This window comes from Rousettus aegyptiacus, unplaced genomic scaffold (genome assembly GCF_014176215.1).
Source record: "Rousettus aegyptiacus isolate mRouAeg1 unplaced genomic scaffold, mRouAeg1.p scaffold_m13_p_16, whole genome shotgun sequence".
Classification (NCBI taxonomy): domain Eukaryota; kingdom Metazoa; phylum Chordata; class Mammalia; order Chiroptera; family Pteropodidae; genus Rousettus; species Rousettus aegyptiacus.
The window spans coordinates 8,430,438-8,445,432 of record NW_023416291.1 but is presented as its reverse complement, the minus strand read 5'-3'; the positions used below and the strand labels follow the sequence as shown (position 1 = coordinate 8,445,432).

Here is a 14,995-nt window from a genome sequence, read left to right as displayed (position 1 = left end):
AACTTGAGGAGTGCATAGAAAAAGGAAAACAAAGTATAAACAGATTGTGATTTTTTAACTCATAGAAAAATTGCCTATTACATAGAATGAAAATACCTTTATAAAAATCTGTTCTCAAATACGTTTATTTTGCAAAGCTCCAATTTTTAAAAATCAAATATTAAATTAATATTTTAATTAATAAGAATCGAGTTAATGACAAAATGAAAAAAATGTCCAAAAAATCCACATTTGGGATAAACAAAGTAATTTAAGCTTAAACATGATATAAAAAAATAACAAAGATTATAGAAATTATAAAACACAAATTCTGTATTCACATTTCCACTCCACGTATGCTTCTACCTCAAACTGAAATGAGAAAGAGGAGAATGTGTTTAGATTACGTCCTCAAGTACGGATCTTAATCTGCAAATACCGTATGTGTTCTCTTTGGATGGGGTGTGAGTGGAATTGATATTGCGCTTAATCACATTTTAGTTGAGAAGAAGATCTCTAAGATTTCAATCCTTTGACATCTGTTGAGTATGTTTTATGATCCAGTATGTTGTCAATATTCTAAAATGCTCTTTTTGTAAATGAAAAGAGTGTCTTCTTTAGCTATTCAGTATGAATTTTATGTTTGTATATTAGATCGATCTTGTTATTTCTGTTATTCAGATTGTTTATATAGGTGATTTGTTAATACACTTTATTTTTTAGAACAGTTTCAGGTCTAATTATTGAGATAGCTTTTGGTCTAGTTGTTGATTCTTCAAAGAGAATTCATTTTCTCTGACAATTTCTCATCAATTTTTTTTTTTTTTTTTATGTTGTGTTTTCTCTGGCGGTCTGCATTTTAACTATGCTATGTCTCCCTGGATTTCTTTTTTCTGATTCTGGTTGGAATTTTGTAGAAATTCTTGAATTTGTGGATTGTTAGCATTCTTTAAGTTTGGGAGATGTTCAGCCAATATATCTTCACATACTGTCTCTGTCACATTCCCTCTCATTTTCTTCCTGAAATTCAAATATATGTTGAATGGTTTTCTGTTCTTTTTTCTCAATATCTCCTCTGTTTAAATTATTCAAGGACTGGAACCAAGGTTTATTTTTCTAAAGGAAATTTGCATGGAATAACTATTATTCTACAAAAATATTACAGTAAACCCTTTGCATAGATAATAATAATGTAAGTTGGGGCTACTAACTCTTGTAAAATATTCAAAGGTAAGCTTTTTAGAAGCGGCTTTTCTTGTAAATCAAGTATCCGTGTGTGATCGTCGCTTCATGATTGAGGTTCGCCATTACATTTAGGTGCACCCTAAACTTGGTCTTGGTTCCCCCTGGACTCACAAGGCCACATAATTTGATATTTAAGTCCATTTGAGAACCAGGAGTAGTACATTCTTATTGCAAAATAGTTTACAGTCCATTGCCATAATGAAAATATACTTGTATTCTAATATTATTAAATGGAAATAAAGTTAAAGTACAGAAACTCTTTTACCAAATATAATTTGTGTAGGTGATTGAAACAAATAAGATAATTTGTCTTTTTATTTTGAAAACCTATTTCTGTTTCCATTTATTACCGCATTACTGGTAGTATAGCATATGTAACCTGATGTGAAGATTATGTTTTATGCTGAGAGCCTTCAGGTTAATGATATGATTAGATTGTCATGTTGGAAAAATTACATTGGCTGAAGTGTGATATTTATTAAAATGGTACAGTAATAGAGATAACAGTTGGATACCTCTGGCTGAATAATTTTGGTAGACCAGAGGTTCCCAAATGAAAAGAGTGTGACAGAATCACCTAGAAACTTGGTAAATCTATGATTGCTGTGCCCCGGCCTCGGAATTCTGATATAGTAGGTCTGAGATGGGAATGGGACCCTCAAAGTTCCATATTTGAAAGTTCCCAAGTACTGTTATTCATTGTGGTAGAATATAGTAACGCATGAGAAACTCATCTTAACCTAACTTAAAGAATGCTGAAAAATGTGATTAGTAATATTGAACTGTCAGGGACAACAATAGGAGGTACTGATAAAGAATTCTATAAATAAGGTTATCAAAGTAAGGTTAATGCATCTACTTATGAAAGTTAAAAAACTTCCGACTGCTGAAAGTTTAATAGTAGTTTTAATTCCAAATAAATAATTAAATCCATTATGAATTTGTAGTCACTTATGCGCTATCTACATACACGTACTATAACTCCTTTTATCAATAATAAACTTAGCTAGTTCTTTATTTATCAGTCGGCAAGTTTCCTCGAGTCTTGATTTCTTATTTCTCTAGCAAACGCCATAGAATATTACATCAGGAAAGAGATTTTTCTCACCACCTTTCCTGCTATGTTCTCCCCTGCCTATGTCTTTCCTATCATTTTCTGTTCCTTTACTCTGTGTTCCTTGTTATTTTTTCAGCCTCAACACTACAGGTTATCTCTTGAATTGGTTTTAGTTACTTCTTGCAGATGTAGGAAGAGCGTCCCAATGAACTGCCTTTATAAGAGTGAGGGAAAAATACCCAGAATGCCCTTCACGAAATCTGTCTCCAGGGAGGATAGACATCCATTCCTTAATTCTCCAAAGCACAAGTTACATAGTTACATATTTACATAGTTACCATGGTTTTATTGAACACTCGGTGCTGAAAGACAGGAAGAGCAACCTTTTGTTTTAACCTAGAAGGTAAATATATAAACTCTCAGAGCTCAGAAGCAAAATTTTCCATAAAAGCCCTTGCTTCTAGTTCCCAGCCCAATGCCAGGCTAATACATTACTTCAAGTTATGCCTTCTCTGTCTGCTCTTACCAGAAGAATGTCTCTAGTTTTCTGCCTATAGGTACTCTGGTCTGAATTTTCTATTTCAGATCGTCTTTGACAGACATGCCTTGATAACTGTATAGGACTAGAGAAAAGAAAAGCCAACATTAAAGATGATTGTGGTATGTCAGAGATATACTTACTGTGAAAGTAATGGAGTTTAAGCTTCGGAGTTATTTATCTTTATGCGAATGGATGGAGAGAAAGAAACTGGGAATCTGAATTCACAATTCTGATTTGAACACATTAATAATACTTTGATACTTAATGAACCCTTAAATGGAGATGTCTGGTACTTTTCTGAGAATTAGGAGTCTGCATATCTATTAAAACGCATGGTCCTGAATTGGATCACATTAGGAAAGAGTACACAAAGGATCACGATTTGAAGTTAGTCAACAGTTAGGAGTTTGGCTGAGATAAAGATTCGTTGAAAAAAGAGAGAAGAGATGAGCGAAAAGGCACTATAACCTCTGTATTGCTTGAATTCACCATCGAAGTAAAGGGGTCCCTTGTTTGAATTAAACATTTCAATGAGTCTTCACTGTGCAAAGTTAAAATCAATATCCTATTCAGAAACACTCAATAGGGTTTGAACTGCTCTGCATAATAATATAAAAAGATGTCTTTATTGTGGGCCTGTTCATAGTTGACATCTTTCAACTGTGATTGCCTTTAGGAACTTTTTCCCCTTGATATAGGTTTGTACTTTACTGACTGTGGAAATTGTTCTTAGAAACAATTGTATACTCTCTAAGAGATTAGGAGCAGTTCTATAGGAAATGGTGCTTATTTGGTATGAGTATTGTTGGGGCATATAGGAGTTGACCAGACTGGTAATGTCAAACCGCTCTGGAATTTTCTGCTGTGTTTCATATATAACACTCCAGCTTGGATAACTCAGGCTTTGGAAGATGCACTATTGTCAGCTTTCTATTTTTGTGAGCTTCCCTGTTCCCCCACCTTAAAATAAATGACCATTCCACCTGTCCAGGGAGACACAATATAATTCAGCTCAAAGATGCTTTGGTGGGAGAAGCGTTGGTAATGAAGTAGTCTGTAAAAGAGAACATCAAACAGATTTAGGGATTTGGGGAAGGTTACTCCAGAGAACTGGCTTCCAAACAGAGTTTAGTTTGACAAAGAAAGAGAGGTGGGTGAAGAGCATGTGTGCGGGCACCACTCTTAGCAGAGGCAAAAGTACAAACAAAATTACACAGGCAAGTGTGATTACAGGGCTGTTTAAATGAGAAAAGGGAAGAACAATGAATCCAGATCACAGAATTGGAAAAAGCACTGTCAGAAATTGCAGCTGTCAAGCCGAGCAGGGCTAATATCAGAATCTCTGTAGGGACGTGACACACTAAGTTTGAGAATTTAAATTTTTCATTATAATTCCCCTTATTTTTGGTAATAATATTTGAATTACCTTGATATATGAAATAACACTTCAGAGACTATGATAATTTTGTTCATCAGAAGATGTATTCGGTGTGGCGGTGGTATTGTAATAGGAGAAACGCACTCACCATGAGATCCCCATGCATCTTAAGAGTAACGCAAAAAGGGCTTTTTTAAATAGAGAGGGGGGAATAAGGTTAGAAAGAATGAGCAGGTGTGGGGAAGTGAGAAGAAGGGATAATGTGAGCAAGCAATGATCAGAGAATGATCAGGCCTCATGTTAGCCTGTGTTCTCGAGTGGAACGTTCTAGAGAGATTGTGCCCGCTCAGGCTGGTGGCAGGGGGTCAAAGTTCAGGAAACTGGAAGAAGGAGAGAGAAGCTTAACTAAAGTTCAGTCAAGTCAAGCTAGCGGGTATTTTATCCAGATCAGACACCAGGTCCAAACAAAACTAATCCCTTATGAGGCAAAGAATGATAATTTGGAGGGTCTCTGTTTCGCCTTCTTTTAGGTAAACAAGGGCCATACTCTTGAATCTTACATGTCATAAGGGGAAGAATGGTTCCTTGCTGTAAACCATTTGTGGAAAACAAAGAAGTGGGGGCATTTCTTTAATCGTAATGTTTTTCAGGATCGCAAGGCTTGAGTCAGTTCAACATTGTCATTGTCATGTTGGTGGGGTCAGGAAGATGAAGACAGGCAAATGTGAGGAATGAAAATAGATTCTAACAAAGGTCAAAATTGGAAACTCTTGACATTTAGGTGACAGGTCATGGCTGTGGATTTCAGAGAAATAATAAACTAAATAGACTAAATAACTTTTTAAAAAGGACACATTTACTGGTAGCATGGGATTCTACAATATGAAAGGCATAAGTCTACAAAATGAAAAGAATTATTTGGAAATGTAAATTTTTCAAACAATAAAAGTTGTGTTTCACAGGAAAACAGATGAAATTTAAGAAGTCATAGGTAAAATAAGTATGGTTTATAAAAAGAAGCAGGGTCAGACCATGGGAATGGTTTTCTGAATGAAGACAAGTATGTTGAGTGAATTATCCAATGAGACATTGCGTTTGAGATATGTGTCTGTTGGGATAAGATAGGGATAAACTGAGGCACCTGAGAGTCCCAGTATCTCAGTGGCTTAAAATAGCAAAGGTTTGTTTCCTACTCATGTTGTATCTATTATGGTCTAGCAGGGGGCCTCTGTTCCTACGTCACTCAGGCACACAAACTAAGGGAGCAGCAGACATGAACAAAATTTTGGTTGAAAGGTAAGAAAGGAAAATTTCAGCTCAAAAATGACAAAAATCACTTCAGTGTAAAAGTCATGGTTTTTCAAATGGCTCTACCCCACATAACAGAACCAAATGTACAATCCTACAATCTGTTTTTAACTCAAATACATAAAATATTATATTTAACATTTGGTCGAATAAGAATTATTAATGAGATATTTTAGATATCTCATATTAAGAGATATTTTACTTTCTTCTTTCTTACACCAAATCTTCAAGTCAAGGATATTTTTCCTTATGGTACATCTTAATTCTGATGCTAAATTTTTAATGGCTAAAGAAAGAAATTGTAACACTTCCAAACAATAAAGTTATGTGTAGCAGAAAAATATTTGGCATACATTAGAATTTAAATTTAAATCAAAATAAATTAAAATTTTATTTCTTCAGTTATAGTATCTTTTTTTAAAATACTCAATAGTCTCTAATAGCTGGTAGTCGCCATATTGGAAATCACACATTCAGGCTCATGGTTTCTTTGACAATACAACTTTCTTAAAACCCTTAATATTCTAACTTATTCGAGTTATTCATTTTGAGGTTCTGATGGTCACATTCATGATTCGTTGTTAAACATGCCTTCCTCTCATTTCTCTCCTTTCACTTAAACCTGTCTATATTATCTGAGAGAATATGTCCGTATTTTCTTTCACCGAGTCATTTCTTTCCAAAGGGAAAGGTTTGCAGCAAGGCAACTAAATCCTTTTAGATGCTCTAACAACAGTTGCGATGACCATGCCATTTGTTTGAGTCTTAGCCTTGATTATGGGAAATGATGAGGATAGATATTAGTGGAACAGACGAGATGAGATAAACTTCGAAAGAGTATTTCTCTACTCTTTTACATAAGAGTAGAGAAGTAAAGATTTGGAAGTGGCACTGAGTAACAATAGTTAATACCGACTCCTTCCTCACCTCGACACACTCCTAACCTGGTTACTCTGATGGTGTGGGCAATAAGTACTCTAGATTAACAAGTAACAGCTTTAGGGGACTTTCTCTGACTTGCCAGCCTGAGAACCATGACCCTTTATGCTTCCATGGGTATATGGACCTAAATAATCCATCCCTTACTTTTGCTTGTGCTATAACCATTTAAAACAAGTCAAAATGCTACTTCTTTACTCAAAACTCCTTGATGGCTCCCATTTTAATGCAAGTAAATGCCAGAGACTTTGAAGTTACTCTCAAGTTTTTATACGATCTCATCTTTTTTTTTTTCCCTTCCCTATTCTGCTCAGTTATCCTGATCTCCTTATTTTTCAGTATATATGCCAGGTGGACTCATACTTTATGGGATTTTCACTATTTTTTTTTAATTCTGGAATATTCTCTCCTGAGATATTTACATAGCTAACTACACATCATGCTCTTCAAATCTTCATTAAAACTATCCTTATTAGATAAATCTTACAAACATAGTTTAAATTGTCACCTTTACAATCTAGACACCCCTACTCTGCCCTATTTTTTTTTCAATGTACCTATCAACTTCTCACATACAATACAATTATCTTTTTTTATTGTTTTCCTTAACATAATAAACTCCACGAAGGAAGTTATTTATGTATTTTTGCCCTTTTTGTTCACTAATGTATCTCAGGAAACTGTAAGTGTGGTAGGCCCTTAATGGTTACTTGTGGAATGATGTTATTTTAATGCCTTTTTCTGTCTTCCGACATGGACTTGGTCTAGGAAAAAGATTTAAGTCTTATTTCACTTAGTATTCAGCCAAGAACACCTGAAATGTTTGCAAAGTATGTGATACACTTGCCATTTTGCATATTTAGAAAAGAGAATTTTATAAACTGTACTATATTTAAAGTAACTCACTAATTTCTATCTTTCAGTAAAATTGAAACCTACGACATAAATCTAAAAGTCTATTTTATCTTTCATTTAAGATAGAACTGTTACATAAGAAAAAACACAGTCGAATTACCTAATTTACCTTCAGTTATCTATGTCTGCAAGACAAGTTATGTTTGGCAAACTACCTGTGTAAATTGGTAATCTCATTTTAATTTATTTGTTTTCATTGTTTTGTGTACTGGCTTAAGAGCATAAAATAATGTGTATTAGAATCGTTTACAGAAAATCCAAATGCAGATAGTTAATTTAATCACACACAATAACACACACACACACACACACACACACACACACACACTTTCTGAGTGAACACCGATTTCCTTCCTTTTTTTCTCTTTCTTTTTCTCCCTTCCTCCCATTCTTCTTCCACTCCTTTTCCCACCCTCTCTTTTCTCTCTTTCTTTCAGTCCTCTCAAATATAGTAAATTGATTTTTGACTAAGAAACAAAAGAAATTCACCAGAGCAAAGGACAGTCTTTTAAACAAATAAACCTGGTACAGCCGAAATTTCATATAAAAAAAAAAAAAAATGAACTGATATCACAGACTTATACTTTAAAAAATTAACTCACATAAGATTATAAGCCTAAATGTAGAATACAAAATTGTAAAACTTTTACCAGAAAACACATCAGAATATCTTTACAACATTGAGTCTTTGCAATGGCTAGTTAGAAAAAGTGTTTTACATACATCAGCTAAAGGATTCAATATGCACGAAAAAATTGAGAAACTTTTGTGAAAGACTGCTAAATTGCATTGGTAAAATTTAGGCACACTCTATCTACAGATTATATATATTATATACACACACACACACACACACATATTGCATAATAGAACACTTTCAAACATTGCCTAATATCAACCAACTATTCTTCAATTCATTGGATGCATTTCAATGGAAAATTCGAATAATTATGAGTAATTAACACTAAACTCGCCTTACTTAACTTTAGAGAGTATTCTATTTTTTAAATTTTGTTTCATCGCACATTGCTGCTGTCTGTCTCTTTTTCATAGTGAGAGACTGAAATGGCTGCCAAGACAAAGGAGAAGAGAGATTACAGAAAGAAAAAAAAAAAGTCTTTATAGTCTTATAAACAGCGTGTATATGCCCAAATTTTAACTTTTTCAATGGAGTAATTACCCATTGGGAATGGAAAGTTGTAATAAAATATGCCAAATGATAACTCCAAGCTATTACATTTCCTTTTGACAGTTTATATAGTCTAGTTTAGCTAGTTAAATTTTTCATGTAACTATTCACAATCGAAGGCTAAATCGTCCTCTACTTGCAGAATCAAGGCCATTTAGGAAGGCCATAAGGAACTGAGGCACATAACATCTTTAGTTCCTCTATGTAGTTAATTTTTATTTATCAGGCTTACATTTCACTCTTTTTTTTTTTTTTTTACTAACAAAAGTAACAGGTGAGATTCTAGCATAGTTATAAATGATCTCACAATTTTTATAATAAAACAATATTTGGTGATAATTATGTACCAGGAACTGTTAACAGTTGTGCTAAATGCATTCATTTATTTAATATTTGCATAAACGTTATAGGTATGTGCTTTTTTAAAATAGGAATTGTGATACACTGTCTTTGACACATTAAACATTAAAACGGTGCATTACAAACAGGTTTTACAACAGGCATTTGAAAACTGATTATTCCAACTTTTATTGATATAAGTCCAATCATATCTCGTATCATGTTTTCATAATCTCTCTGTGATCTATGCGATAGCTCCTGAGATCCAAACATACAAGCCATGGAATGCAATTTTGTGCTATGTTTCTGTCCATTTGTTTCAGAGTGCTGGGAAGCAGGGTGGGGTGTTTAAAGTCTTTCAACAATTTAAGTACTCTTCAGAGAATTGTAAATAGATAATATTTGCCACGTGGGGTTCCTTTGGACTATGTATACATTTTCAGAAGAGGTATACAGTGTCCCTAGCATTCCAAAACTGGCTAGTTGATCTTGAAACTGGACTTCATAATCTTCTTGATATTCATTCATTTCTTCTTCCTTATGAGAGGTTATACCATTGGCAAATTCCTTGTGCCATCTGGTGTAGTTAGGTGGAGTTGCACGTAGGAATTGAAAACTTGAATCACATGTTGGGGGAAAAAGAAAAACTCTATGAAAATGTATGCCATCTTGGATCAAAGTTATCAGGATGCCAACAATTTGTCATAAGCTTTCATGTATGTACCATGTCATCTTTATCCAAACTTTTTCCAGTACAGCATTTCAACGAAAACAACAGGTGTGAAACAATTAACTAAGGAGGAGAAAAGTTCATTTAAAATATTTCAAGAGGGTACAGTTACCAGGTCAATGATAATGTGGAAATTCCCTACAACTTCAGAACTTCTATTTCAATTCCATTGATGGCATTCAGTAATCTCACAATGAAGTGTGCTGGATAATTGACCCATGATCCTTCATGGAGAAAAGAAGCCAACTGGCAAGCACTCTAAAGAATCTTGTGTCCTATCTTAATCTTCTCTGATTTTTCCAGGTGCCATTAGTAAAAGTTTCATAACTCTGCTGTCCAGAGGAGTCTCCCACCAGGACTCTGTTGTCTTTAACAATACATCCTGTGAAGATTCAAACATAGATATAGAATGTTCGCCTAAATTTGGAGAGAGTTCCAGTTAATGACTTAATTGGCGAACACAAGGTAATGCTGAAATACCAGAGACATCTGAGCTTTGAGGTTTTCCCTCCTGAAGAACTCCTGCAGAACTTCAACAGTTAGTCAACATGTAGATTTGAGGAAGCTCTTTCTGAAAAAAAACTCTTTTGCAATCACCAGTCCAATGTTGCTAGCTTTGCTTGAACTCTGTATTCACTCAGCAGTGCAGTTTGAATAGGAAAGGCCTCAGTTTTCATAGCGCGGTGGCCACTATCAACAATGACTTCATGAAAAATGCTCTTACATTCAATAGTCCTATCTAATTATCCTAGCTTTACAATGACTGTTACTGCACCTAGAATCTGCTCCCGAACATACTTTTGGAGGTTGTCTTTGTAAGATGTACATTAAAAGGAATGTTTACAGGGATATGATGCTCCTTTTTCCAAGAGAATGCCCTCTTGGACAACTGCTACCATTATGGCTGTGGCAACTTGAAAGAAGACAGTCCACTTTACTAGTTTCTGGGTTTTTGTTTTGTTTTGTTTTTATTTTTATTCAGTGACCCTACTCTCGCACTACAAGGAGGTTAGTTGCTCTCAGAGGACACCGCAGGCAGGTAGGTGGATAATCACAGATTCACAAACTTTCCCCACCTGTCTTTCAACTATTACTTCCCAAGCATCAAGTACCAAAATACAGTTGCAAACTGAAAATAGTGATTTTTGAGTCACTACATGATGAGGCCACGTGCTCTACATCCTGGCGTTTTTCGTTATGACCATGAGATTGGTGCCACCAACGCCCAAGCCAACCTGAGCCGTGACGGCCTCCGTCAGGGATGCGGCCCGCACTGCATCATGGGAACGGCCGCCTTGGCCCCTGCATCCCTGCAGCCGCCGCCGGGCCTGCTGTCCTAGCAGGGCCGGGCCTGGCCGGGCCGGCCGCCCTCGCCGTGTGGCGGCCCCAGCGGGGCTCGCCTGGCCGCTGAGGTCCGGGCGGCACAGATGGAGACCAACGCCAGAGCGGAGTGCGTTGCCAAGGGAACGTGAGGCCAGAGCATCTCAGTCCGACGTTGGAAGAGGCTGGGGCGTTTGGCCAAGAAGGCGGCTGGTATGTAGTATTTTAATTTAGTTTATTGCTAAAGAAATTGAAGTTCTGGTAGATGAAGTCATGTGCTTTGGGGTGTATGTGTTAGAACCTGAATTCAAACCTGAGATGTACTTGACCGCAGCACCTGGGTTTCTTGACTCTTCTATTTCTCAAATACACCCACCTCGCTTACAGACACTTTTGAACTTAAGATTTTGAAAATGTCCTTCTAGTGCCTTTTTTACATTTAGCCATGTTTTACAAGTGTGTAAGTTTCTGATTTCAGAGACACAGGCTATTTTAAAGATTAGGAAAAACTCAACACAGTTGCTTATTGGCTGAGTGAATCACCTGCGATTCCATCATTTTATTGATCACACAGTACATTACGGAAGTCAAATTTAGAAGCTAAATTTCTTGCCTCAACTGGCTCTATTCCAGTTAAGTTTATTGATGAACAACATCAAAAAGATAGCACAGATACAGATAAATGTAATAAGCAAAATACATTACTTACTTTAGTTAAGTAATGATTATATAAAGTTGGAGTGAATTAGGAAGTGATGCTATATCTCTGCTTAGAAAAGTGCTTCACAGATTATGACATTAGGAGAGAGACATTGAAAATAACATTACTATGGCCCAATGAGGTAACCCAGGAGACTTTTTGTGGCTAGAGGCTACTCCAGGGCACCAACCAAATGAGGCACCTGGCTGCCCAGGGGCTACTTAACTCCTAGAGGACTGAGAAGGTCAGTAACTCAGTGCACCTGTAACCAGGCTGATACATATTCAGGATGCTTTTTGTATAGGAACGCTATTAAAATATTAAAATTCTCTTACTCCCTTTGGTAAATAGCCAGTTTCCCAAATACCTTTAGTGAAACACCTCTCTCCAATCCCAGATCTCTAGGTTGCCCTATCATACAGAAGAAGTAAAAGATAAATCCTAAGCAGCAGGATTTCTCCAGGATCCATTCCCTTGGTGTTAATCTGCCTGTGACTCAGCATTATGCCCTGACACACTGGTTAGACAGTGCAATCTTAGAAAATCGACTAACATTTTTTGTAGAAATGTTTGGTTAATTACTTATTTATTTGGAACCCCTATTATTCTAAGATACTAAAATGTTACTTGAAGTTATTGGCTAACCATTAACTATCTCTTAATAATACAGGGATATCATGCATAAGATTTTTAAGTCAGATATTAAAGTAGAATTACTACATGTGCAATCAATGGTGGGAAGTCAAATATATTGTTTCAAACCATAGGCTATAAAACTATACATTTCTAGGTTTGACTATTACGTCTAGATTTAGTGAATGAAAGCCGCCTAAGATTACATTGCTTTATTTATGAAATGCCGATAATAACCTTAAATGCCTCTTCCTTCATTCTCACTCTCATGTCACCTAATGGATCCTGCACCAAAAGATTACTATGTGATTGATACTTAACGTTTTAAATCTAAATAGAATCTTGCCATCCATTTTTCCTTTATTTTTAGTTAATCTTTTTTCAGCATTTAAAATTCCTCTCAATGAAAGTATAATATTGTAGGTGTCCTCTGAGAAAAAAAGCAGCTGCTGGTGCTCTTTATAGATTTCAGAAGAAACTTCATGATATTTAAAACTCAGATTTCTCAGGTTATGAGCTTGATGTATTTAGTGAAGCGTTTCAATCTCCTTTAAATCTTTTGTACTAAGTAAAAAGGGGGAGAAGATTTTGCATGTTAGATTATCTGTGGATAGTCTTCCATTGCAGTTTTTTTTTTGTGAATACTTTTCATTGGTCATTATTCTGAATAACGTTAGGGTAAAACTAGAGATATTATATCCAGTGGGGAAAATGATAAATAGATCAAGTTTTATATTATTACATTATATCACTTCTTTCTGTAAATACTAGTACAAAATGTAATGCCTGTATATTCTTAATTTGTCAGTATATGTGGGGAAAAAAGCTGATATTCATGAACATCTCTTTTTATTTAAAAATTTGTTATGATAGCACATATCATAAAAAGGATATGACGTTCTTGTTACTAAGTTATTTTGGTTTTAAACATTATATGGTCAAAAAATAACTCTCCTAATAAAATGTAAATATGTGGCATTTTCAGAGTATGAGCTGATAAAACTGCTTTAACCGATTTAAATTGGAGAAGTATGGTTTTAATTAAAGAGTTAAAAATCACAATAAAGACAAAAAGCCAAAAGAGCTGAGGTGGCAAAACGAACTGTACAGATGAGAAAATATTACGTTTATAGATAATTCATGAAAAGAAAACAAAGTATAGAAAACTGTAAAAGGGATATTTAAAATAATTTTATATGGGCTTTAGAGAAGTAAATTTTAATGTAGTTTTAAAACCTACACTTGAGTTGGATAAAAACCAAAACTGGAATTTTCTTTAGGTTTCAATGGTCCGGAACTTAAAAAATATCAACTGAAATGTTTTGAAGCATATTTTAAGAGAAATGGCACATTAATGAATAGTAATTAAATGTTCTGATTACCATTTTGTAACAACTTACACAAATAAATTTAAAAAATAGACTTTCTTCAATATTTCTTTTGTATTAACATAGTTTAGAGCTTTCCTAATATTAAATGTGGTTCTGAGTCTAAAAAATATACATATTATATGTTTCACGTGCATACTTTACCAAAATTAGATATTTTACTTTGGTTTTTATTTAAAATAAATTATTTGGAAAAATAAATTTTACTTAAAAGATGATTTAAAACTAACGAGTAAAATATATCAGTTATCTCATGTATATTTTTTTCAATATTTTAATGACTATACACTGCTAATATTATATATTATATATTAGGAACCATCACCTAAACCCAATGATGTGGAAATGTTTCACTTGTTTCCTTCTAATTAGTAGTCTGTGTGTATAATTTGTGGATTTTTTTTTTTTGGCTGGTTTATTTATATCCAGTTGTCATCCTACATATACAATTACATATCTTGTTTACTTTAACAAATATTTCTCTTTACATCAGCAACAATTTCTTTACTAATTTATATTCCAAAAGTCATTGTAAAGTTCTACATGCAAATATTGACATGTTAGAATTATTTTATGGTTAGCAAACAAAACCCAAACTTGTTTAAGCTTATATAAAGGAAATCATTAGCTTATGACCTTTATACGTAAGCACAAGCAGTATTGTTATGTCTTTTATGGTGGGTGTCAGCCTCATTCACAGGTCTCACATTGATCCACCAGCTTTTCACAGACGGCCTGTAACTAAAATGGGTGTCTGATACCTAATGTAAAAATAACTCCAAAAAAGTCACGAATTTACATGTAAAACTAGAAAACAGAAGAAAATAAGAGACAAACTTAGGAAACTAGGGGTAAGTAACATGTTTTTAGACTTACTATCAAAAGCATTATTTATAAAAAGAATAATTGTGCCTTATTAAAATTAAACATTTTTTCTCTATGTAAGGCACTGCTAAGAGCATGAAAAGGCAAGCTACTCAATGGTAGAAATTATTTGCAAACCACTTTTTCAACAAAGTATTGGTATCTAGACTGTATAGAACTCTCAACAGTGAATTGAGGATTTTCTTTCTCCACTTATAGTCAGTGCCACTTCTAAAAGAGAAAGTCAGAATTGTCTTTCTGAGTGGTGCTGACTTACAGAACAGAAATATGTATATATTATGAATCATATTTGTAGTTTTTAAATCCTTAGTTAAATGGTTATTAGTAATTTTCTGTACTTTGAGGTTGAGGGAAAGGAGACCCTCTAACAGGAGGTGATTAACCTGTTCATGTAACTTGTACCTAAAGTGCCTACTAGGGTCAATTTCATGTATGTGGTTGCCACATGT

The 14,995-nt window shown here is 34.6% G+C and overlaps 1 protein-coding gene and 1 pseudogene across 1 annotated transcript in view; one reads left to right on the top strand and one right to left on the bottom strand.

Moving 5' to 3' along the window:
* Positions 1-9,256: 9,256 nt before the first annotated feature.
* On the bottom strand, positions 9,257-10,725 carry LOC107516223 (annotated as a pseudogene).
* A 55-nt stretch (positions 10,726-10,780) lies between these two features.
* The window catches only part of LOC118612506, a 244,737-nt gene continuing 240,522 nt past the window's right edge, over positions 10,781-14,995 (top strand). Inside the window, exons 1-2 of the mRNA XM_036234395.1 lie at positions 10,781-10,890; positions 10,937-11,153. Coding sequence (XP_036090288.1) covers positions 10,781-10,890; positions 10,937-11,153 — 327 coding nt within the window. The remainder of the gene's footprint in view (positions 10,891-10,936; positions 11,154-14,995) is intronic.